Raw genomic sequence first — 26,193 nt, forward strand, 5'->3', positions numbered from 1 at the left:
ATTTATTTATTTATAAATATATTATTTATATTGCATTTTTGTAAAATTGTTATATTATTTATTTTTTTTATAAAAAACATGTATGATGAAAATAATTGAAAAGATACTTGTAGTTTTTGTTTTTCTTTATTTAAATTGTTATATTTTAATTTTCTTTTAATAATTTATTAATTTTTAAAAAATCAAATCAGATCATATCATATCTAAAAATTAGACTTCCTCATCGGATTCGAATTCCAATCCATGTTTTATCATATCCGATCGGATTGGATTGGATCTGCAATTAATAGTGTCGGATCATATTCGGATATACCCTGATTCGAACCTGATCCAATCCGTTTGCATCCCTAGTCAATTGGTCGGGTTGGACCTGATGAACCCAAAACAATTGGGTCAGTTCGTTTTTGGTTCATCATATATTGTCTTGATTCTTATTGAGTCAAATCTGGTTCCACCCAGTCATGAATTAATTCAGACCCGACCCAAGCTATATATATGTCTAAAAATTACAGGCCCTATTATATATAATATTAATTTATATATAATAAATTAATATTATATATAATATTTTCAATATATTTGTTATAACTAGGTCTATTGGGTTAGACCCGATAACCTGATCGGCTCGACTTTGAGTCTAAATTACAGACCCAATCGGGTCCTGTTTGGTTCAGGGTCCTTATTTTTTATTTTCCATTTATCTTCGACCACTCTCTCCATGAACTTTTAATATTATTTACAAGATAATAAATGTTTTTAATATATTTTTCTAATTAATCAATATAATTAGTTAATTAAGTCCTCTAATTATGTTTCATATAGGCAATACCAGGGTGGGATTGAAGCATTAGATGAACTTTTAATATTATTTACAAGATAATAAATATTTGCAATATATATTTTTTATTTAATCAATATAATTAATTAAGTCTTCTAGTTATGTTTCATCTAGGCAAGCCCCAGGATGGGATTGAAGTATTGGAAACAAACCCAACTTGGAAACTTGTGGGCCTAATGCACACTTAAGCCCGAGGCCAAGCCTGAACAAAAAAGCTAGGCCTAAGCCTTGAATTTTGAGTTATGTGGGATTAGGTTGGTTGGGCCCAAGCTTGAATTGGAAATTTGTGAGCCTAATGTGAGCTTGGGCTAGGCTACAGTATTGGGCCAAAGCTTGGGCTAAAAATTTGTAGGGCCAGGCCCAAACCAAGTCTAAACACAATAGTTAGGACCAAGCCTAGAATTTTTGGGCCAAGCTAGGCCTTTTCATCTACACCTATTCAACGTCTCAATTAAAATCCATGGAACAAAAGCAAACTAATATTTTAAAACATTTCCTCTTTTGTCAATCTCTCTCTCCAAGAATTCAACCACTCCCTCCCATCCCTCCCCCAACCCCTATAACAATGTACACTTGTTAAAATGTCGTAGTTAAATGTATTTTTTAAGATTATATTAATTATTTTAAGGTAATTGTTTGTAATTGTAAAATTACTTGATTTAAAATTTGAGTAATTAATGTAATTTAAGTATTTAATTACATTAAATAAATTAATAATTAATTGATTTATCATATGTAATTAAATAACACTAAATTAATTTGCTTCATTTACTCAAATAGCTAATTCTAAATCTGCCTATATGAATAAAAGTACCTATTTAATGTGTTCTTGTATTCTTATCAGCCCCTGCAGTGTAGGGGCACTCCGCTAGTTCAAATATTAAAATGAAAACAAATGATCAAATAACTTGAGTAACCCATTGGTTAAGTGAGACCATGGCCTTTGTAACCACGAGTGTTTGGGTTCAAATCTTCACATCCTCAAAAGTATTTGGGGTTTATTTCAAGGTAAGTTTGGTTCCAAGGCAGGTTCCACCAAGGCCAACCAAAGTCAATTCACCGGGTGGTCGTTCGGGTTGGGTTGGGTCAGTTCAAGGCCAGTTCAAGGTCAGTTCCAGGTAGAACCTACCCTTTTTTGGGGGAATAAAGAAGAAATTCTTTTATTAAAAAAACAATACATTGCAATCAGGTGTCAATCGACACACCAAACTATCAAGCCAGACTAAAAAGATACACATTACAAGCTTGGATCTCAAGGAGACCCAAAAAGATCTCCGTAAAATCCAAAACTCTGATTTGCTCAAATGCTTGAAGAGAAATAGCCCAACTTGTGATATGCTTTCCACCCCAGGCCGCAGTCGCTTCCAAGCTCTTCCTGACCAAGAGCCCAGACAACTCCCTCGATTTCCTGAAATCCCTGAATCCCATAGTATGGCCAACCCAACCGCATCTAACCCCACCCACTCTCCCCAACCTCTCCTCCGAATCTCGATCATCACTTATGCCAAAAGATTCCAGCTTTGATTCATGTAGGATAGCTATGTCAAGCTTCTGATTTCAAAACATGTACCTCACCAAAGACCTCCAGCACTTCCTTCAATCTCCTAGCACCCCATCTTCTTAGCATCTTCATTCCCCCCCCTATTACAACTTGGTCTTCTTCCCCACCTTCTTCATTCCAGCTTTTTTATCTTTTGCTTTTTTCTCTTGATTTGGCTTTCCTTTCTTTTTTACTTTTCTTTTCAAATAGCTCAAAAGAAATTTTAGCAAAACCCTCTCCTCCCCAAAAAAACAGGCCAATTAACATCCCTACTGCCACTTCTCTGTCAACTATTCTGCTTAGATCCAATTCCCTTTTTTTTAATTAGCTCACCCCTTCCCTTCCTGATCTCTCCCTCCAGTTCCTCTTGACTTATCTCGTTACCCATTTGTTCACACCTAACAGGCACATAGTGAAAGAAATGAAAAATCACTACAGAGCTGAGGACAACCTTCACTTGAATTCAAAGATCAGCAAATAGCTTGGTGCATAAATTGGTCATATAAAGAATGAATAGAAATCAATTATATTGGGGGTTGTGCCCCTGGGGAAATCAGTGGGTTAAGTAGCAGGGGCTAGCCTAAACCTTTTCAAAAGGGTTGCTAGGCACACTTTCTATTTTATCACATTCTTTCTTCACATACTAACAAACTCTGATTCGTGAAGCACCAAAAAAACATTAATTAATAGCTTACTAGAATATGGTAAACTGACAATCATGCATGTATTAAATTATAAATATACATATAGGAAGGACCATCTTCACATAGAAGGGTGAATTTAATGCAGTTGAAACAGAAAGAAATAAAACACATCAACTAAAAAAAACTGGATGACTAGATACAAACCTTCAGACGTTTGGAATCGGGATAAGAAATCCCATAGACTCTTTGTAGACTTTCACGTTCCTTCTTCCCCCTCCAGTAGGCCGATGAAGCCTAGAAATTTCATCTATGCAATTAATACTAAAAGTAGATTTGCACGCAAAGAGTACAAGTTTCAGGATGCCATGTTCTTAATCACCTTTAAACAAGCAAATGCTTTCACAAAAGACGTATTTGGGATATGGGGTCCACGACATAGATCAACCAAAGGCCCACATCTGTAGACAGTGATTGTCTTGTCTTCTGGCAACTCATTAATGATTTCAATCTGAACCAGAGTTTTATCTCTTAACATTATTCAATAGAATAGCCAAGTTGAAAAGGAAAGAAGAGAAAACTACAAAAGGTATTTCAAATGATGCAGTACAAAATTTAAATATGGCAGCAATACTTGCCTTGAAATTATTTTCTGAGAACATCTCTAGAGCCTGTTTTCTTGATACTTCAATGCGTTCAAAAGGCTGCTTTTCCTGCAATATGAAGGAAGCAACACATTAAGAATCTTACAGCAATTAGGGGCTTAGGATGAGATATACCTGCACGGCATATAAACAAAAGCATTTACTATTAGAAGACTTGCTGTGTGACAGTCAGGTAATTCAGTTAGTCAATTAATGGATAACTGAATTGAACTATTGTAAGTTCATAAAGTAAAACAGAACAGGTGAGAGAGCCATTTTGGTAGGTAGAAAGAGCCTTAAATATACAACAAATTTACTGAAACCTCTCAAGATTTCACTTGTCCTATTCTTCTTTTGAATGCCTGGCCCATCTAATATACCACAACTTGATAAACACAATTTAATTTAAATTACATGTGAGACAACTGTCTTATGAGAGCCTTAAATATACAACACATTTACTGATCTCTCAATAGTTTGCACATCCTGTTCTCCTTTTGAATGCCTGACCCATCTAATATACCACTAGTTGAGGCTGGAGCTGAAAATGATGATATAAGTGAATCATCTGAGAAAGATTTTATCATGGACAAAACTCATAAGCTGGGGAGAACAATAGATGTGGAAATTGTGGTGGACAAGGAGATGGAGATGAGTAAAGTTCTGGGATTACACTTTATCGAAGACTAGGAATATGCAAGGAAGACTTTTGGGAAATTGGAAAAGAAATTCCCTATGCCTTTGATGTGTAGAGAGGACAGATTGGATATTGAAGCAGCTAGCCAGAATGCAAGGGATGTAGATAATCAAGATAACTCAAGATTTACAGGAGAAAAAACAGGGGAAGGGGACTATCATTTAAGGCTTCCAAAACAGAGGAACAACAAAATTCCCCAAATAGGGAGTCAAAAGCCCACACTATGTTGTCTGGGTCATTTGAATCTTTTTTAATAGTACAACTGGGGATTAGAAAATACAACAGGGACTGACAGCAACAGAGGTGGTGATCTAAAAGATCACTTGGCAAAGCAACAGAGGTAGTGATCTGAAAGATCACTTGGCAAAAACAGAGGGGAAAGGAGACTATCATTTAAGGCTTCCAAAACAGAGGAACAACAAAATTCCCCTAGGGAGTAGGGAGTCAAAAGCCCACACTATGTTGTCTGGGTCATTTGGATTTTTTTAATAGTATATCTGGGGATTAGAAAATACAAGTGGTCTTTCTTTGTGCCCCCTGGCTCTCACAGGAACTCCCTCATCATTTTCTCCAATTGGTTAGCCACTCTAGTAGTGATTTTGAAGGTAGATAAGAAATAGACTGGCAAGTTACTCAAGGTTGACTTTATCAAGGTAATTTTTCCCCCTAAAGAGATATAATTTCATTTCCACCCTGCAAGCCTCTTTGGGAATCTTTCCAGAACTTGGTACCATGAGCTTTCAAAGTTAGGGTCCCCCCCCCAACAGTAATGCCAAGTAACGACCAGTCCCCTACCTCACAAACCAACAACCTAGCAAGGTTTTCCATTTCTTCCCCCTCTTTATTTACTCCTGCTACACAACTCTTACCCCAGTTTATTTTGAGATTAGAGATCCTTTCAAAACGGGTTACCACCCTCTTCAGAAGTTCAGATTGATCATTTCCTTCCTCTCCCCTTCACAAAAAACAACAAGATCATTCAGAAATTGTAAATGTGTAACCACCACACCTTCCCTCCCAACTCTCCAACCTTTAATGAGATTATTAGCATCAGCCTTTAAGATCAAATCACTCAGGATGCCAGCTACTAAGGTGAAGAGAAAAGGGGAAAGAGGACCTCCTTGTTGGAGGCCCTTCTAGTTGGAAAAAAAAAATCCCTAACTATTCCATTAACCAAGATAGAATAGTGACAGGAGGATATGGAACCCTTAATCCTTTTACACCATCTCACTCCAAAACCCCTTTGTCTCAAGATTTCTAGTAAGAACTCCAAGTCCACCAAGTCATAGGCTTTCTCCAAATCCAACTTACAAACCAAGCCTTCTTCCTTTCTCCTCTTCTTGTAATCCACACACTCATTAACAATAAGGATTTGATCAATTATTTGTCTCCCAAAAACAAAGGCACCTTGTTTTGTACAAACTTCCCACTAGGCTTATGGGTCTAAAGTCCTTTGGTTGGCTTGCATCCTCCTCCTTAGGAAATAAAGCAATAAACATCGCATTAGCTCCTGAGTTAAAATTTCCCCTCTCAAAAAAGTCAGCAAAAACCTCCAAAAGATCAGCACCAACAATCTTGGTAAAAAGTCATCGTGAAACCATTTGGACCAGGAGTTTTAGACATCTCCATAGAGAAAATGGTTTCTTTTACCTCCTGGACTTCAAAGTTTTTCTCCAAAGCATCAATCTGCTCCCTAGGTCCACTCCTCCAAACAAAGTGTTCTAAACTCTCTCTCACTCTACCCGGGCCAGCATATATTGCTTTGAGTGGTCCACAAAAGGCTTGTGCTATATCCTCTTCCCTGGATAAAACTTGTCCATTCCATTCTAATTGGGCAATAGTATTTCTCCTTTTCCTACCATTTTCTACCAAGTGGAAGAAACTTGTATTGCCACCTTCTTCTTTTAGCCATCTATGCCTAGATTTTTGTCTCCAGCTAATTTCCTCTTTTAGCAAGATCTCTTCCAATTCCTGTTTTAACCTCCACCTTTCTTCCAGCCCTAAACCTCTTTCCCCTTCCAACCCACCTAAATCCCATATCATGTATGCAACCCAATCCTTTCTTTCCTCTATTCTGACCCAAAAAAAAAAAAAACTCCTTGTTCCACCCTTGGTCCTAACCTTCAGCCTTTATAGCTTCTTGTAATAACCCTTCCACCTAAACTCCACCTGATCCTCCTCCCATAACTCTCACTTTGAGTCATAATGAAGTAACAGCATATTGTCAAATCTAAAAGGACAACGGCCTCCTCCTACTCTTTCTTGGGACGGTCTAATTGGGCAGTGATCCAACATGGTTCCCAACAGGACTCTAGCTACCATCCCCCTCCAACCTTCCTCCCAATCTGAAGAGAAAAGAAATCTATCTGGTTTGCAACATATGGGTGCCTCTTGAAAGTTTGACCAGGTAAAATTTGCTTGTAACAAAGGCAGCTCCCGCAGATCATTATAATCCACAGACTGATTGAATTTTCTCACACACAAGGTAATACTATGGCTAGGATTGTTTGTTTCATGTAAGAATCTAATCACAGTAAAATCTCCTCACAAGCACCATGAACCCTGCCAAAGACCTCTATTTCTACTAATTCCTCCCACAAACCCTCCCTCTCCCTATAAGAAGAGGGCCCATATACATTATTTAGAACCCAGACTAACCCATCTTCTTTCCTCTTCAATTTGACCGAAACCGAGATATTTCCAATCAATTCCTCCAAGCACTCCAAATTTTCATTTCTCTAAAATGTGATGATTCCCCCAAAGACCCCCATGATTGTAAGAAGGCCCAACTTATTCCTCTAGCTGCCCAAATACTTCTTGCCTACCTTCTATCCACATCAGACAGTTTTGATTTACTATATCTGGCTTCTCTTTCCTCCATAGCTCTCTGATTGTTCTTTTTCTTGATCTTCCTGAACCACTTACATTCCAACTTATTATCTTAACGCAAATCAACTTAGACCTGACCCTTTGCTTATTGACTCCCCTTCCTTCTTCCTTTCCTCCCTTCATGCAAATCAACTTGTTGCCAATTTAAAAACCAAATCAAAATCATCTGGTTTAAAAACAGATTGTTTCTCAAAACAAAAGCACAGAAACATGTTCTTGGTTGTTTACGTGTTTTTTGTCTTCAAATATTTGAAGATTGAAATTTTGTTTTTGTTTTAGAAAACATAATTTTGATTTGTTTTTTGGAAATAAAATCATCTTGTTTTCATACCTCAATATGAAAATTAAAAAGTTAGAGAATGTCTTTTTGGCTAAGATAGCAATTTTGAAAACAAGTGTAAACAAAAACATTCACATTGTCAAACATCCCCTACGTTTTCAGTTCTTTAAAACATATTTTTGTAATAAGTTACTCATTGAATAGGTTGCATGAACTATTGGTCCCTCAAACATCCATTAGAGTGATAGAAGAGGTATTGGACAACTGAAATTCAAGGCCAGAAGAAGAATATTGCAAGTTCCACAACATGTGAGTCTTCTATTTTTTTTTAACTTAACCTCTTCTGTTCTTTGAGACGCCCCATGGATCAATGTAATATTTTAATGGGACAGCTTAAAACCATGTCATTCAGAATAGAATGTAGCATCTGAAGATAGTAAATTATGGTTTCCTAAATTTATTCATTTCTTTATAGAGGTACGTTTACAACTTGAAATTCTGAATAGTCTAGGTAACAGATCTTTATCATGTCCACACAAATATTTATATTGCTGAATTCTATAAATAAATAAATAAATAATGATGAGCAGCAAACTTGTATTTTTCAGTCATATTAATCATTTCAGTTAGAAGCCAATTAAACAAGGACTACGAGCACGTTAATATAAGCTACCGCAGGAAAAAGAAAGTGATTTTAACTTAAATAGCATCTTAGTGTGACAGATAAACTGGATTAGATTCTTGATGGGTTACTATGGTACAAGACAAATAAAATGGTGTCCTTCAAAAAGCCACTTCAATAACTTTAGAAATTGTAGTGTGCACTGCATATGTACATGTATGATGGATGCATGCATGTGTATGTATATATATGAAACAAAGGAAATAATAAAATGTTTGGGTCCTACAGCAATATGAAGGCATTTAGATCTTCTCAAATGAGCAGTCCAATGAACCTTCCTAACAACTAAAACAATCAAAACAAATACTTAATTTTAAAAACACTGCCATATGACCAGATGAGCACAAAAGCTAGCTTTCTTGAGGGGAGAAAAGTGACAGTACCGCAACTGCTTTCATTGCCCCTGCTTCAATTTGTTTGAAATGGTCTTCATTCAATCCTAGATCACCATAAAATGCATCATAATAGAAACCCTGTGAATAGGCATTAAATCATCTTGTAAGAAGCTTGCTGAAATATGATTGAAATTCCCACTAAAAAGAAATGTAGCAAATATCTGTGCAGACAAAGGCAAAGCTGTTAAACATGCATATAGGACACTCTTGTATCAGATACAGAAATCCAAAGCAAGAGAATTCACAACACAACAAGAACAAACACATAGGCCAGTATCAGTTAAGGCCATTTTCTAACTTCTTATCTTGAAACTTTAGCCTTTACACATGAAGCAGCATTCTTCCTAAAATAAAGGTTATGTCATTAGATCAAAACCTCGACCACATGTAAAAGATGGCACACATGCAATGGATAGAGCTTCAAGATAGCTTGTCCATTCTTAAATTTGAAATTGAAACCTCATCAATGCCAAGCACTTTAGAATCATCAATTGATAACATACATGAAAACAAATATGCAATCTAATACAATATTAGGCACTCCATGGAACTTGACCATGTGAAAGAAGTTCAAAAAATATTAGTGCATAATCATTCTAATCCAGTCAAACTCCATAACTTTTTTCTAGTGGTTAGTAAATTATCAGAAGTTTCTTATTAAAAAAGTAAAAAAGATTAAGTACAAAGTAATGCAAGAAGAAGCTCCTGGAATAGAAACCTGAGAAATCGGCCATCCTTGTAGTAAACAACCACTCTCATTCAGAAAAATAAAATAAAATAAGGAGTCACATAAGTTGCAAGGAAGCATAAAAAAACAGAGGTTCTTTTTAGGTCCGCAAACTTTTTTTGAGAGATTAATGTAGAGTATTGCACTAAGAACTTGTCCTCTTTTTTAGGTCCCCAAACTATTAGGATCAAAAAGCATCAAGACATAGATAGAGAGATATCCAAGACTTGTCCTCCCTTTGCTAAATGGGCAACAAGCCAATCCCCCACCTCTTTATACTCTGCAACTTCTCTAAAAATATAGGTCCCACACTCCCACTCTATCAAGCATTAGGTCATTTCTTGCTTGGGAAATGGCTTTTTTGACTACCTCTGAATGAGAACAAATTGTGACAAAAAGTGGTAATGAATATTCGTGGAAAAATGATTAATGGATGGGATGCTGGCTTGAATGCTAGAGATACTTTAAACTCCCCATGGAAAGTGATGTAGCCGTTTTCGGCCACGTACCAATGTTTTGTGATGTAAAATTTTTTGGCAAAGTACCTCGTTATTCGACCCGGTGGTGGCGTACCTTAGTGACGAGCTACTTGGTGGCGAACTGCCTGGTGGCGAACTACCAGGGGGCGAACTGCCTTGGTGGCGAACTGCCTGGTGGCGAACTCCCTGGTGGCGAACTCCCTGGGGGCGAACTGCCTGGTGGCGAACTGCCTGGGGGCGAACTGCCTCGGTGGCGAACTGCCTGGTGGCGAACTCCCTGGTGGCGAACTCCCTGGTGGCGAAATGCCTGGGGGCGAACTGCCTGGGGGCGAACTCCCTGGTGGCGAGCTCCCTGGTGGCGAACTGCCTGGGGCCGAACTGCCTGGTGGCGAACTGCCTGGGGGCGAACTGCCTGGTGGCGAACTCCCTGGTGGCGAACTCCCTGGTGGCGAACTGCATGGTGGCGAACTCCCTGGTGGCGAACTCCCTGGTGGCGAACTGCCTTAGAGAATGTTGGAGCTCCCTGGTGCGGCGTAACCCGACTGCCCTCAGCATGAGGCGGTCTTCTTTCCTTTGTAGGCTGCGGGAGATGAGGGACCTGCGAGAACTTCATCTTTTCCTCCTCTTTGTAGGTGGCGGGAGCTGAGAGACCTGCGAGAACTCCATCTTTTCCTCCTCCTTGTAGGTGGCGGGAGTTGAGGGACCTCCGAGAACTCCGTCTCTTCCTCCTTGTAGGTGGGGGAAGCTGAGGGACTTCCGAGAACTGCATCTCTTCCTCCTTGTAGGTGGGGGAAGCTGAGGGACTTCCGAGAACTGCATCTTTTCCTCCTCTTCGTAGGCGGCAGGAGCTGAAGGACCTGCGAGAACTGAATCAGAGGTCCCGGGGGTACTTTCCCGGTGGGGGCTCTCCGATGCTTAAGTTAGCACTCTTATTGTAGAGAGCTTTGAAGATAATATGAGAGAGCTAGAGAGCAGGGTTACTTCCCTTTGCTTTTTTCTCCTCCCCTTCGTCTTTGGGGGGTGAGGTCTTTATATTCTGGAGTCTTCGCGAGTTAGGTGGGTGAAAAGCCTCCAAACGGTAAGACTCGTCGCATCCGGTCAGAACCGGGGTACGGTGGTGAACTCCTCGAGGTCGTCAGGCTGGCGCTTGTGTCAGGCGGCCAGGTCGGCGCCTGGGCCGCGTTGTCAGAGGGGTGCCTGCGTCAGTCGACGGGTCAGTGTTTAGGCCAGGTCGTCAGGTCGGCGCCTGTGTCAGTCGGCGGGACAGTGCCTAGATCAGGTCGTCAAGCTGGCGCTTGTGTCAGTCGGCGGGTCAGTGTCTAGATCAGGTCGTCAAGCTGGCGCCTTGGCCAGATCATGCGCTAGGCTGGTCCAGGTCGGCCAGGTCGCGCAGGCCGTGCACAGTTTGCGCAGGCCGTGCGCAGTTCGCGCAGGCCGCGCGCTAGGCCGCGCGCAATTCGCGCAGGCGCGCGTCAGGCCGCGCGCAGGTCGCGCAGTTCACGCAGGCCGCGCGTAGTTCGTGCAGGCGTGCGTCAGACCGCGCGCAGGTCGCGCCAGGCCGGCCAGACAGGTGCCCGGGTGGGTCACCAACTTCGTAAGTTTGTTGGCTAGGTGTTTTCCTAGTTGTCACGAGGTGCCACGTGTCACAATTTTACTGGAGGGCCAAATCTGCCCTCATCAATAGCCCCCCACTCCCGAGCTGACAGTAACTCAGCGAAGGGAGTAGATTTCTTTTGGCCCATAAGTCGATGAGCTAGTAAGTGCTGATCCAATTACTAGTATGGCCCGTAGGCTTTGGGAGCGACTCGTAGTCTATTCTTTTTCGACTTTTGCCCGTGCCGGAGAGGTGACCAGGTCTCAAGCAGTAATGTGGCCCGTAGGCTTTTGGGAGTGACTCGTAGTCTACTCTTTTTTTACTTTTGCCCGTGCCGGAGAGGCGACCGGGTTTTAAGCAGTAATGTGGCCCGTAGGCTTTTGGGAGCGACTCGTAGTCTACTCTTTTTTTACTTTTGCCCGTGCCGGAGAGGCAACCGGGTTTTAAGCAGTAATGTGGCCCGTAGGCTTTTGGGAGCGACTCGTAGTCTACTCTTTTTTTACTTTTGTCCGTGCCGGAGAGGCGACCGGGTCTTAAGCAGTAATGTGGCCCGTAGGCTTTTTGGAGCGACTCGTAATCTACTCTTTTTTTACTTTTGCCCGTGCCGGAGAGGCGACCGGGTCTTAAGCAGTAATGTGGCCCGTATGCTTGGCCTGCATTAGCTTCGTAATGCCGGTCAGCTACTCCTACAAGAAGCTACTAGGGGCTCGACCTTCGGGGGCAACACCACTTACTTTAGGTTGCCAGCTCACACAGGAGCCTTGGAAGGCTCGACCGGTAAGAGCGCCTATGTAGTCAGTTGGCCGCCAACTTCCGCGGAAGCCACGAAGAGCTCATCTTTGTAGGGGGGACCTTGCGGAGAGGACTGATGTGGCATTATCTGAATTGAAAGTAAGGTTGGTAGAGCTACTTAGTCCGTTAGCTCCCTGCATAGTCTCTGAGTTCATAAAAAATGTAAACTATAAAGCGATAGCTTCAATTTCTAAAAAGTGAGGACTTAGTTTTGGCAAGATGAGAACTTAGCTTTGGTAGGATGAGAACTTAGCTTTTTGTAGCGAGTTCCCACAGACGGCGCCAATTGATGTAGCCATTTTCGGCCACGTACCAATGTTTTGTGATGTAAAATTTTTTGGCAAAGTACCTCGTTATTCGACCCGGTGGTGACTTACCTTAGTGACGAGCTACTTGGTGGCGAACTGCCTGGTGGCGAACTGGCTGGTGGCGAACTACCTGGGGGCGAACTGCCTTGGTGGCGAACTGCCTGGGGGCGAACTACCTTGGTGGCGAACTGCCTGGGGGCGAACTGCTTGGTGGCGAACTCCCTGGTGGCGAACTCCCTGGTGGCGAACTGCCTGGGGGCGAACTGCCTTGGTGGCAAACTGCCTGGTGGCAAACTCCCTGGTGGCGAACTCCCTGGTGGCGAACTGCCTGGGGGCGAACTACCTTGGTGGCGAACTGCCTGGGGGCGAACTGCTTGGTGGCGAACTCCCTGGGGGCGAACTCCCTGGTGGTGAACTGCCTGGGGGCGAACTGCCTTGGTGGCAAACTGCCTGGTGGCGAACTCCCTGGTGGCGAACTGCCTGGGGGCGAACTGCCTGGTGGCGAACTGCCTGGGGGCGAACTGCCTGGGGGCGAACTGCCTGGTGGCGAACTGCCTGGGGGCGAACTGCCTGGTGGCGAACTCCCTGGTACCGAACTCCCTGGTGGCGAACTCCCTGGTGGCGAACTGCCTGGAGGCGAACTGCCTGGTGGCGAACTGCCTGGGGCGAACTGCCTGGGGGCGAACTGCCTGGTGGCGAACTCCCTGGTGGCGAACTGCCTTAGAGAATGTTGGAGCTCCCTGGTGCGGCGTAATCCGACTGCCCTCAGCATGAGGCGGTCTTCTTTCCTTTGTAGGCTGCGGGAGATGAGGGACCTGCGAGAACTTCATCTTTTCCTCCTCTTTGTAGGTGGCGAGAGCTGAGAGACCTGCGAGAACTCCATCTTTTCCTCCTCCTTGTAGGTGGCGGGAGTTGAGGGACCTCCGAGAACTCCGTCTCTTCCTCCTTGTAGGTGGGGGAAGCTGAGGAACTTCCGAGAACTGCATCTCTTCCTCCTTGTAGGTGGGGGAAGCTGAGGGACTTCCGAGAACTGCATCTTTTCCTCCTCTTCGTAGGCGGCGGGAGCTGAAGGACCTGCGAGAACTGAATCAGAGGTCCCGGGGGTACTTTCCCGGTGGGGGCTCTCCGATGCTTAAGTTAGCACTCTTATTGTAAAGAGCTTTGAAGATAATATGAGAGAGCTAGAGAGCAGGGTTACTTCCCTTTCCTTTTTTCTCCTCCCATTCGTCTTTGGGGGGTGAGGTCTTTATATACCGGAGTCTTCGCGAGTTAGGTGGGTGAAAAGCCTCCAAATGGTAAGACTCGTCGCATCCGGTCAGAACCGGGGTACGGTGGTGAACTCCTCGAGGTCGTCAGGCTGGCGCTTGTGTCAGGCGGCCAGGTCGGCGCTTGGGCCGGGTTGTCAGAGGGGTGCCTGCGTCAGTCGGCGGGTCAGTGTTTAGGCCAGGTCGTCAGGTCGGCGCCTGTGTCAGTCGGCGGGACAGTGCCTAGATCAGGTCGTCAAGCTGGCGCCTGTGTCAGTCGACGGGTCAATGTCTAGATCAGGTCGTCAATCTGGCGCCTTGGCCGGATCATGCGCTAGGCTGGTCCAGGTCGGCCAGGTCGCGCAGGTCGTGCACAGTTTGTGCAGGCCGTGCGCAGTTCGCGCAGGCCGCGTCGCGTAGTTCGCGCAGGCCGCGTGTAGTTCGAGCAGGCGCGCGTCAGGCCGCGCGCAGGTCGCGCCAGGCCGGCCAGACAGGTGCCCGGGTGAGTCACCAACTTCGTAAGTTTGTTGGTTGGGTGTTTTCCTAGTTGTCACGAGGTGCCACGTGTCACAATTTTACTGGAGGGCCAAATCTGCCCTCATCAGAAAGCAATCCCCTCCATCTGCCCTGTCCTTTTAAACCACATCAGGTATAATTTTTGCAATGGTCATAGGGTAAATTTTTTAGAGGATATTTGAGTTGAGTCTTGTCCTTTGAAGGACAGGTTCCCAAATCTCTACGCAATCCCCCAACTCAAACTGGAACCTGGGTTTTAGAAGGGATCTAAGAGATTGTGAAGTTCCTAACAGTTTGGCCTTGTTGAAAATTCTTGAGAAGGTGTATCTTGAGTTGTCTTCTATAAACCACAGAGAATGGGCTGTCAATCCCTCAGGCACTTTTTCATGCACTTCTGCTTCATTGTCTGGACCCCACCCACTGGTTTAATACATCAATTCTCGATGAAAGAAATCTGGAATGGACCTTCTACCCAAAAAGGCTTTTTTGTTTGGAGGTATTTCATTTGAAGATTAACACAGCCATCTATGGACAGTATGAAAAGAAAGAAATAAAAGAATAGTCAAAGGGAAAGGGAAGAAACCAAGGAAATAATTATTGAGAATGTTGTGGACCTTGTGGTTAAGGTTGTGCATTGGATAAAGACAATGGACATGTTTGCACATTTTCTCTATAGAAGACGTATTGGGAAGATGAGACTGGGTAGCTGAAACATCTACAGCAAGGAGAAAAGCCCAAATTCAATGGTTACCACCAAGGAGAACCCAATTGAAGCTGAACTTTGATGGGTGCAGCACTGGTAATCTGGGACCATTGAGTGTAGGAGGTGCATACTGAAATTAAGGAGAAATACTAGCTATCTACTAAGGACCAATCAGTCATGAGAATTCTGATAGAGCTGACTTATTAGCAGTACTGCAAGGACCGTGATTAGGGAGTATAGAGACGATTGGGATTTAAGAATGTAGTGGTAGAAGGGGACTCCAAACTAGTGGTGGGGTGGATAAAATAAAACCGCCAAGGACTTGGCAATACCAACATGTCATGAGGGAGATACTTAGCCAGCAGAAATGGAATCAAGTTTTTTATTGGTTCCAAGATCAGCCAATATAGTTTGACGGATTCATTAGCCAAGCAAGGGGTGAGTAGATCTCAACTATTTTGGGCACAGATGGGATGTAATTAAATATGGGGTGTAGTCAGCCGTACACTTTTTTGGGATGCTTTGCATACCGCATACTATGTATATGATCCATTCTTTGAATTTTTTTAATAAAGTATTGCTGTTAATCATCAAAAAAAAAAGGCATTAGGTGATTCTAGAGCAAACCTAGCATTGTTTGTTCAGGATTGTCCATGAGAGGGTTTTGTAGAATGGAGCTTTATATCTTGGAATTTTGTTCCTTCTAAAATTGTCTGCAGAATCATACAAGAGCTGAACTGATGACTGTGCTGCATGGTTTGAGGTTAGCCAAGTAAACCTCTCAACAATCACAATTTGAAAGTGAGAATCAAACAGTCATGGGATGGTTAAGAAAATTAATACAGGTTTTTAGGTTTATAAAAGAACCATGAGGGAGATAAGACAGGAGGAAGAGGAGCTAGATTCTAGAACATGTTGCAAATGCAGTGTTTTAAAAGTGCAAGGCACGAAAAAAGCACAAGGGGCAATTTGTGCCTGAGGCATAAGGTGTGTGCCTCTTTGAAGCAAGGCGCAAAAATACAAAAAAAAAAGCCAAAAAATAAAAAATTAAACATAATATTAATAAAAAATACAAACTTAAATTTAAGAACAAATGTTTTAAAAATACATAAACATAACATGTCAAGCATATCCAAATTAAATTTTAAAAATAAAATCAAACATATAAAACATTTTCAAACATGTAAAACACCACTCTTTTTTTTCAATTGCATTACTTCAAATAGCTAATGTAATGTAAAACATCTTGCATTCTTGATTCTACGAACCGCCTTTGTACCAAGCCCCTCGAGGCAAGCCCAAGAAGTCCATGTTAGGGTCTTAAATTCTTAATCCTTACACAAAAAATGATTTTATAATTTTAATTGCCTTTTAAGAAGATAATTTATTAGGATGAATGAATGAACGCAATATTAGCAAATAGGGATTCTTGGAGCTTTGGTGAGTGAGCAAATGTTGTATATTCATCCTAATAAGATGTCTTACTAAAAAAGGCAATTAAAATTATAAAATCATTTTTTGTGTAAGGATTAAGAAGTTAAGACCCTAACATGGACTTCTTTAGGCTTGCCGCTAGGTTCAAAAAAGAACAAAAAGTGGAAAAAAAAAATAAAAAAAGGCGCACATATGGGCTGAAGTGCAAGGCACACCAAGCACTCGCATTTTGAAAGTGTTGCACATGGGGCCTAGGCGAAGCATATACCTTAAAATACGCCTGCCTAAGCACCTAGGCACACCTTTTAAATCAAAGTTCAAATGGATACCTACATCTACCAACAATTTGGTAGATGGGTAATCAAAACAAGGAGTCATTTGGAATCAAGTTTTCTGGGGGTTGGTCCCTTGGGGGATCTGTATGGAAAACAGTTGGGTAGCTAGTAGGACTAGGCTAATTGAAGGGAGTTTCTAGAACTCCATTATGCATATACCATTTTTACATACTAATAAAATTGTTGCAATTCCTGATAAAAAAATCTAGAGAATTTAGGAGTGGGGTGGTTTATGCAACTGAAATCATTAAGGAGTGCAACAGTCCTTGGGTTTATAGTTTAGCCTGGCTGGTATCTCATTGTTAATTATCCTTTTAAGGTCTTGACTTGATTCCACATGGACCAAACTGTAAGGATCACATGTATCTCCGCTCTTGTCCTTAAACAAGAGCTGGGCAAGGCTCCATATAGGATTTCATGTATGGAGAGTTTTCCTTAGCTGAAGTTCTTCAGTGTTTTCCTGCCTAATAACAGTGACTGCACCTAAGGGATTAATTATAGCAGAAATTCAAAAGAATGGGTTCAAAAGATATCTTCTGCTTTCCATCACTTTTCCTTTTCAGACTTATGGAGAAATTGGCTAGCAATAGCAAGGTGCTCTTATAGGAAGACTAAGGCAACTACAAATGGACTCCACCGCCTGAATTTTCATGGGAGTAGTCAGGGCAATCCAGGGCACTCTGGAATGGGAGGGGTCTTGAGAAATGGGGCTGGAGATATTGTAGTTCTCTATTCAGGTCCTTTGGTATTTGGGGATTCAGGCAGAGCAGAACTATTAGCAGCCATACAAGGAGTGCAACTTGCAAATCAATTAGGAGTAGGATAGCTTTTTATAGAAGGGGACTCCAAGGTAGTGGTGGGGTGGTTGTAGAACCCTGAGGAAACTATATGGTGCTACAGAAATGAAGTCAAAAAATTTTAAGTGGCTGACAAGGAATATGTCTGTTAGTACAATATGGGTGGGGAGGTAAGCAAATGCTTTGGCTGATGGCTTAGCTAAGCAAGGGACAAATAGGGAAGTTCTGTTTTGGGCTCAGCTGTAATGCTTATCTTTTCCTTTTTAAGTTTCTTTGTAATCAGTTGAGAGAATCTGCAGTTTGTGCCTCTCCACAGGCTGTTGTATGAGATCTCCATTATCTTTTGAAGTAATAAAACTGTCTTTGTTCATCAAAAAAAAAAAAAAGATATCTTCTGCTTCAAAAGATATGGACAATACTTCAAATAAAAGCAAACAAATATAACAGCATAACAAGTAACACAACTCAAAATCCACAGGACAATAACAAAAAACTAAATAATAAATAATCAGATTTAGGACCAAATGCTGCTATAGATTTATTACATCAATTTCTTAATCATTAAGTAGAGAAAAAAATTCTGATGCTTAAATATTTAGAGAAAAAGACAATGAGTGCCTTAAACAAAGAACTAGGCTCCAAAAAGGGAAAAATTATCCCCCCCCCCCAAATTATCTTTCCAATTCCTAGCAAAGTTATGGCATTACCTCCCCCCTTGTGGTGCAGGGTCCAATGCATAGCTTGCATCCATACTCCATCTCAAGGGACTGTAATCAAGAGAAGATAAATCCAATTAAACCAAGAAATCTCAAGCTAAAAACAAGCAGTAGCAAAAGGAAATTAATTATCAAATAAAGAACTTAATCAAGTTGGCAATAGAAACTAGAAAAGCTAACAGAACTTAAGACCAAAATATAGTGCAGTATATGCAAGCAAGTTCTCATCCAAACTTGACATCTATAACATGAGAACAAGATATCAAACTTGTGGAAGTGCTCATTAGGGTGTTGGCCTCTGATTTGAAATCCTTGTAATCCCACGGATCTGACTCCAATATCTAGTTAAAAAGAAAATGAACTTGCTAAAGTCAAAGATATGATTGCTTGCATTAAACATTTTTCATGGGAGAAGGGGGAAAACTAACAAATCATTTTTTTTTCAAAACAAGGTTGAGTGGCATTGGTAATCTAGTCATAAAAGCAACATATACAAAGTAGAGACCGTGTACAGTAAGAAGCTATACATAGGACAAAAAGGATCTTAAGAAAGTTAAAGTAAAGCAATCAATTTTCACTGTTGCACATACAGAGGGAAAAAAAGGAAAAAAAAAAAAGGAATAAGACAGAACAAGAGGAAAAGGCACTTCCCTGAACTCCTTCCTGATCATCATCCAAGAGTTCACGGTACTAATTATTATATTGCTATTGCATTTATAAAAAATCAGACAAAAAACAAGAAACTTGAGGCTACAAACTTATCTGCATGGGAATAATGATGATTCTCTCATTCTCAATGAATGATTAGACATTTACAACTTTACATGCATATGCATATATATCTGACCCTTCACGTTTAGAAGTAGACGCATTGCAATGGCCAATTTATGTAGTTTTTTATCAATATTATTTTTTTAAAAAGGTTTTTCTTATCAATTTATATACTTTTTTTATCAATATCTTGAATATATGCAATGACCAATATCGAATATTTTTTTTTGGAAAAGGTAAGTAATATTTATTAAGAAAAAGATACACACAGAAACAGCAATTACATGTGCCATCAAGAAATATAAGAATATACATATTAAGGGATATCAGGCCCATGGAAATATAAGAATCTATTATGGAATATCTGAAAGCTGGTAAGAGAGTTGAGAGTTCAGGTTCAATGGATCCCAAGAGAGGGAAGCACTGTATTGTATTCTTACACACATTCTCTTTCTATAATTAATAATGAGGAAATAGTTGGTTAGCCACGAGTGTGGGGTTCCATACCCACACTCAGGTTCTAGTGTGTGTGGTTTCATACCCACACCTAGTTGTTTCTAATTTCTTTTATTAGTTTCTAATTTCTGTTAAGTTGGGCAGGCTGGCCTTATTGTTTCCTTTTTTTTATTTCCTATTCTTGTAAGGATCCTAAAAGCTATAAGTAAAGAAGTGTATGGGGCGGCAGATCATTCACCACCGAACCCCTTCTTTCTTTTCTCCTCTATCTCTCTCTCTCTCTTTCTCTTTCTTCTTCTTCTTCTCTTCAAACCTGTAATACAGTAAACAGTTCTTCATCTTCTTCTTAGATCTCGGGTTTCGGATTTAATTCAGACGACCACATGAGAATTGCTTAGGGCTGAAAGTTCAGAAAGATCTTATTTCGGCTGATTCTTGGAGGTTGCAAGAAGGCTTTAGCAGCTGTCCTAAGATTGGAGAGAGCTTCTTGTAATCAGGAAGAATCAGGCAGGAATTGAGTGATCAAGATCGATTCTTGATCAAGATTGGAGGTGCCGATTTCTTGGTTCTTTGATCAAAGGTGCTGACAGTAGTCGATTGATCAAGTTTGAAGACTGAAGGTAGCAATCAGTTTTCTGGCATTTTTTCTTCATAAAGTTGGCTGTTATCAGCCTTGAAATACAGTTTTTTCTTGTCACACTAGTTTAAAGCCTATTCTTAACTTAGAATGGAGTACAAGAACCAAGGGGAAGGTGCTTTTGGGACTGGTGGTTCAAGTAACATGACTGAAAACACCTTTCAGATTACAACTGTTAAGTTTGATGGATCAAACTACTTGGAATGGGCCCAATCAGCCATGATGGCTATTGGGGGTAGAGGAAAATTGAACATCTTGCTAGGGGATGTGAAGGAACCCTCCAAGGAGGGCCCTACTGATGCTAGGGGGGTCCAAGAGAATTTTTTGGTGATGACATGGCTGTGCAACTCTATGTAGCCACATCAGCCGAAACTACTTGTGGGCCAAAACAGTTAAGGAAATATGGGATGTTATGAAGGAAGCCTATTGTCAGCCTCTTATATTGCTAGGACTTATGAGCTAAAATGTGAGGTTAAAAATCTAAGGCAAGGAGAGAAGCAGGTCTCTGTTTACTTTTCAACCTTAAAATCCTTGTGGCATGAAATTGACCATCTTGAAACAATTGAGTGGGAGAGTCAGAAAGATGCACAAACATATAGAAAGCAGGTTGAAACTAACAGAGTTTTTGAGATCCTAGCTGGTCTGAACTTTGAATATGACATTGTGAGACAACAGTTGTTAACAAGAGATAGTGTGACTTTGTCACAAGCCTATTCCCTAATGCATAGTGAAGAAACTAGGAGAAAGGTTATGTTGCAGCAACAGCCCTTCGAATCAGCCTTGGTAGAAGCTAGACCTAAATCTGGGGGGGTAAAGAGAAGAAAGAAGCAAAGAAGGACTTAGTATGTGAACACTGCAAGAAACCTAAGCATACTAAGGACACCTGTTGGAAGTTGCACCCTCATCTAGTTCTAGCAAAGCTCAGAAATAAGAAAGGGAATGCTAACATGGTTGTCAACATTGATAGTACAACTTCATCAGGCACAAGAGGCACTACTCTAGATACCCTAGTTGCAGTCTGAGTTGCTCTGACTCAGCTAGAAAATGAATTTAGTAATTCAGTTCAGCCTATATCAACTCAACAACCTATACTTCAGCCCTTGCTCATATAGGTACAAGAGCCACTGCCTGTCATGCTTCTGTCCCAGGTAATACTAGACCTTCCTAGGTAATAGATTCAGGTGCTTCAGATCATATGACCAGCATATCTACTCTATTTAGCACCTATTTTTTATCCCCTGGCAAAGCCAAAGTTTCTATTACTGATGGCTCTCTTGTACCAATTTCTGGCAAGGGAGACATCGATTATCAGATACCATCACCCTATCCTCAGTTTTGCATGTTCCCAAGCTCAGTGCTAACTTACTTTCAATTAATAGTATTACTAAAAATCAAAACTGTTCGGTAACTTTTTTTCCCTGATCGATGTATTTTTTAGGATCTGGAAACGAAGAAGGCAATTGGGATTAGCTGTGAGATGAATGGAGTCTACCTACTGGAACATTCACAGGGGGAGCAAAGTGAAGCAAGGAAATTGTTCGTTTCTCAGTCTTATAGTAAGACTATGCTTTGGCACAACCGCTTAGGTCATTTATCTTTTGGGTCTTTAAAGAGTCTTTTTCCAAACTTGTTTGAGTCAGTAGAAGTGTCTGGGTTAAAAATGTGAAAGTTGTGAATACTCCCACCATGGGGGGACAGATATTTCTCATTATTTAAAGAGTCTTTTTCCAAACTTGTTTGAGTCTTTTTCCTTTTGAGATTGTGCATACCGATGTTTGGGGGCCCTACCATACTCCCACCATGGGGGGACAGATATTTCTCATTATTTGTAGATGACTATACCCGTTTTTCATGGGTTTATCTTATGCACTCTCAAGATGAGGTCCCCTCTTTGACCCAAGCTTTCCATCAGATGATCCTAACTCAATTTGAAACCAAGATCAAGATTCTTAGATTGGATATTGCCAATGAATACTTTGCAAAACCCTTGGCATCCTATCTCCTTGATCATGGGATCATTCATCAGAGCACCTATCCTCACACACCTCAGCAAAATGGGGTTGTTGAAAGAAAAAACAGACATATTTTAGAGGTAGCCAGAAGCATCATGCTCAACCAATGTTCTCATATGCTTCTGGGGAGATGCAATCCATACAACCATATACCTCATTAATAAGGTTCCTTCACGGGTCCTAAACATGCAAACCCCGTTCAGTCTTCTATATCCAGCCCCTCAAAACTTTTGGGTGTACTTGTTTTGTTCAAATCCTTGGACCTCATTGCTCCAAGTTTGATCCCAAAGCAACTAAGTGTATTTTCCTTGGGTACGCACAAAATCAAAAAGGGATATTGCTGTTATGTGCCAGTTTCAGGGAAGCGCTTTGTGTCCATGGATGTCACCTTCTTTGAGGAATTATGAGCCAGTTCCTTTACCTGTCCCGGTTACTAAGGGGGGGAGTTGCGAAGATGATTGTCAAAAATGCAAGGAATTGAGAGTATCACAGAAAGTGGTGGAGGTAGGTTGATTCCCGTACTCAACAACAATCCAAGCCAGTTCCAACATCTTCTACAGCTCCAGATCCAGACACTACTACTGCTCTCACTGTTGATCCCACTATTACAGAGGTTCATTCTTCACCAAGAGATGACCTTGATCTTCCAATTGTTATTGGTAAAGAGAAGCGCCGTTGCACCTCATCCACTGCCCATTACATCTCCAAGTTCCTTTCCCATAATTGTCTCTCAGAATCCTACAGATCTTACTTGGCATCTATTTCTACTATTCCTATACCCGGAAAAGTGCAAGAAGCTCTTACCTAAATGGAAGGAAGCAATGCAAGTAGAGATGGATGCTCTTGTCAAGAACAACAAATGGGAACTAGTTAACCAGCTTGAAGGGAAGAAACCTGTTGGATGCTGATGAACACTTATTGTGAAATATAATGTTGATGGTACTGTAGAGAGGTATAAGGCTAGATTGATTGCAAAGGGATTCACACAAACTTATGGCATAGACTATATAAAAACCTTTGCACCTGTTGCAAAAATGAACACTCAGAGTTCTATCCATTGCTGCAAACTTCTCATGGCCACTATTTCAACTGGATGTTAAGAATGCCTTCCTCAACGGAGACTTGCAAGAGGAAGTATACATAGAGTTGCCCCCTGGTTTTTATAGTACAGAAGCAGGAAAGAATGTTTGCCTTTTGAAGAAGGCCTTGTACGGACTGAAGCAATCCCTAAGGGCTTGGTTTGATAGGTTTAGACTGGCTTTGGACAAATTTGGATACATACAAGCTCAGTCAGATCACTCTCTTATTTAAGAAGATAGGTCATTCCCTGACTCTACTTGCAGTCTATGTAGATGACATTGTGATGACAGAAAGTGACACTAGTGAAATTGAAACCCTTAAACAACACCTTCACAAGGAATTTGAAGTGAAAGACCTATGAAAATTACACTATTTCCTAGGAATTGAGGTAGCTCGATCTAAGCATGGCATTTTCATCTTCCATAGGAAGTATGTTCTAGACTTATTGGAAGAAACTGGCAAGTTAGGAGTGAAACCTATTGATACTCCCATTAAGCCTAACCATAAGATAAGTGCAGAAAGTGGAGAACTCCTTGAGGACACTGGTTGGGAAACTTCTTTATCTCTGTCTAACTCGACTAGATATTTCTATGCCATCGGTGTTGTCAGTCAATACATGCATTCTCCTAGGACCACCCATCTCCTTACAGTAAAATTGATCATTGCCTACTTAAAGAGATGTCCAGGGAGAGGTATACTCTTCAAGAATAATGGTCATATGAAAATAGAAGTGTATATAGATGTGGATTGGGCTGGATGTGTTGATAATAGGAGGTCCACCTTTGGATATTATGCATTTGTGGGGGGAAATCTTGTTTCCTGGAGAAGCAAGAAACAAAATGTCGTTGCTCGCTCCAATGCAGAAGCAGAATACAGATCCATGGTCAATGGTGTTGCAGAAATGTTATGGCTAAGATGCTTGCTTAATGAGTTGGAGGTTGATTATGAGAAGCCTCCAATGTTGTATTGTGATAATCAAGTTGCAATTAATATTGCCCACAACCCAATATAGCATGACAGGACTAAGCATATCGAGGTTGACAGACATTTTATCCAAGAGTGAGTCGCATCTCAAGAAGTATGCTTTCCTTACATTACCTCAGACATGCAGTTACTTGATCTCTTCACCAAAGCAATCACAAAAGGCAAACTGGAGACAGATCTACGCAAGTTGGGCATGACAAATATCTACTCCCAACTTGAGAGGGAGTGAGGAAATAGTTGGTTAGCCACAAGTGTGGGGTTCCATACCCACACTCAGGCTCTAGCATGTATGGTTTCATACCCACACCTAGTTGTTTCTAATTTCTTTTATAGTTTCTAATTTCTATTATTAGAAGTTTCTAATTTCTATTAAGTTGGGCAGGTTGGCCTTATTGTTTCTTTTTTTTTTATTTATTTCCTATTCTTGTAAGGATCCTAAAAGCTATAAATAAAGAAGTGTATGGGGCAGCAGATCATTCACCACCGAACCCCTTCTTTCTTCTCTCTCTCTCTTTTTTCTTCTCTTCTCGTCAAACCTGTAATACAATAAACAGCTCTTCTTCTTCTTCTTTCAAGTAATAAAATTGACTGTTAACAATCAAAAAAATATATTGAGTATACGTGTTACTGTATAGATGTTTATAAATCTCTGGTGTAATTTGTTTTGTGGGGTGTAGGTTATGGTTTAGGCCTTTAGGGTGAGGATTGAATCAGTAGGTATGTTTTTATTTCTATCTGGTATTTTGAGTTGGGTAGCAGCCATTAATTGAACTCTTGGAGTAATGGTAACACCTCAGACTGGCATTTGTGAAATTGCTTGTTCAAGTCTGAAGAAAACCACTTTGTGCAAAAAAATGACAAAGGTTAGGACCATACCAAACCTACCCCTCCCAAGACCTCAGATAGCTGGGACTAACATTGGTTATTGGTTAATGGCCCTTTTCTGGTGTTTTGAGTTGTGTCGTATGAAGGTAGGTCAGCCTGGATGCTATTTATCATAGCTTGGCTGCCTTTCTATTTTGGTATAGATTTGGTAATAAGGTTGATTTGTTATTGCTTATCTGAGGCCTGCTGGCCTCTTCGAGAGAAATGGCAAGGGGTGCTTTTATCCTTATTCCCCAAAAGCCTACATACTTATAGTAGATTCAGTATTGCAATTTTTGGTTGTTGGAGTTCCATAGTGCATCCAGATTATTAAACTTTCCAGCTGGTATGGTTGTTCCTTGCTCATAAATTATACATTTATTATGCTTCAACATGAATGCATCAATATACCCCAATGCAGTTGCATCTTAACCAAATCAACATTTCCCAGGATCTCTGGGTCAAATAAATCTGACTTGTAGAGATATATTTATAACCAAGGTTTTCAACCCATTGTTATCAATAAGATAGTCAACCTGTCACCTGGCTGGCAATCTAGGTCCCTTACTCCCTTTATTCCTTGACCTGCCTTTTTTGCTAAAAACCATTTACTAAGTAAACAACCCAGTGACCAGCCAGTCAAACCATTGAACTATTCAACCCATCAGCTGGTCAGAAAGTTGTTAGTCTTTTATTTTTCTGCATTTTTCTGTATTTTTAGCTATTTCTATCATTAATAACAATAATTCGTATTTTTACACTGTTTATTTAATATGATGAATATATAATACTATAGACAATACACAACTTTTCTGCAGTATTCTGTTTTTCTTTTTTGCTGCATTTTTTCTATTTATATTTTAATGTTTTTATTTATAATTTATGACATTATGGGTTTACCTGTTTGACCCAGATGATTTTTAAAACACTGCCTATAACTGAATTCATGTGTAAGAAGAAATTTCTAAAGCAAGCACCTGTCCAAGGATGTGAGCACTAGAATGCCAAAAGGTGTCACGCCCTTCATCTGTCTCAAATGTAAACAACTTCAGTTCACAGTGACCTTCTAGAGGCCTCAACATGTCCCAAAGTGTTCCATTGACCTGTATGACGGGAAAAATCAAAATGGGCAGACAAA

General features: G+C 40.9%; 1 protein-coding gene across 1 annotated transcript in view; it reads right to left on the minus strand.

Annotated features, from left to right (window-relative positions):
• The window catches only part of LOC148852126 (threonine--tRNA ligase, mitochondrial 1-like), a 60,407-nt gene that overhangs the window by 32,231 nt on the left and 1,983 nt on the right, over positions 1-26,193 (minus strand). Inside the window, exons 3-8 of the mRNA XM_088944409.1 lie at positions 26,033-26,158; positions 18,243-18,302; positions 8,595-8,684; positions 3,658-3,732; positions 3,402-3,530; positions 3,227-3,316 (exon numbers count right to left, since the gene is read on the minus strand). Of these exons, the coding sequence (XP_088800535.1) occupies positions 3,227-3,316; positions 3,402-3,530; positions 3,658-3,732; positions 8,595-8,684; positions 18,243-18,302; positions 26,033-26,158 (570 nt within the window). The remainder of the gene's footprint in view (positions 1-3,226; positions 3,317-3,401; positions 3,531-3,657; positions 3,733-8,594; positions 8,685-18,242; positions 18,303-26,032; positions 26,159-26,193) is intronic.

Source organism: Nelumbo lutea, chromosome 5 (genome assembly GCF_056320005.1).
Source record: "Nelumbo lutea isolate HS-2025 chromosome 5, American lotus-T2T, whole genome shotgun sequence".
In the NCBI taxonomy this organism is placed as follows: Eukaryota; Viridiplantae; Streptophyta; class Magnoliopsida; order Proteales; family Nelumbonaceae; genus Nelumbo; species Nelumbo lutea.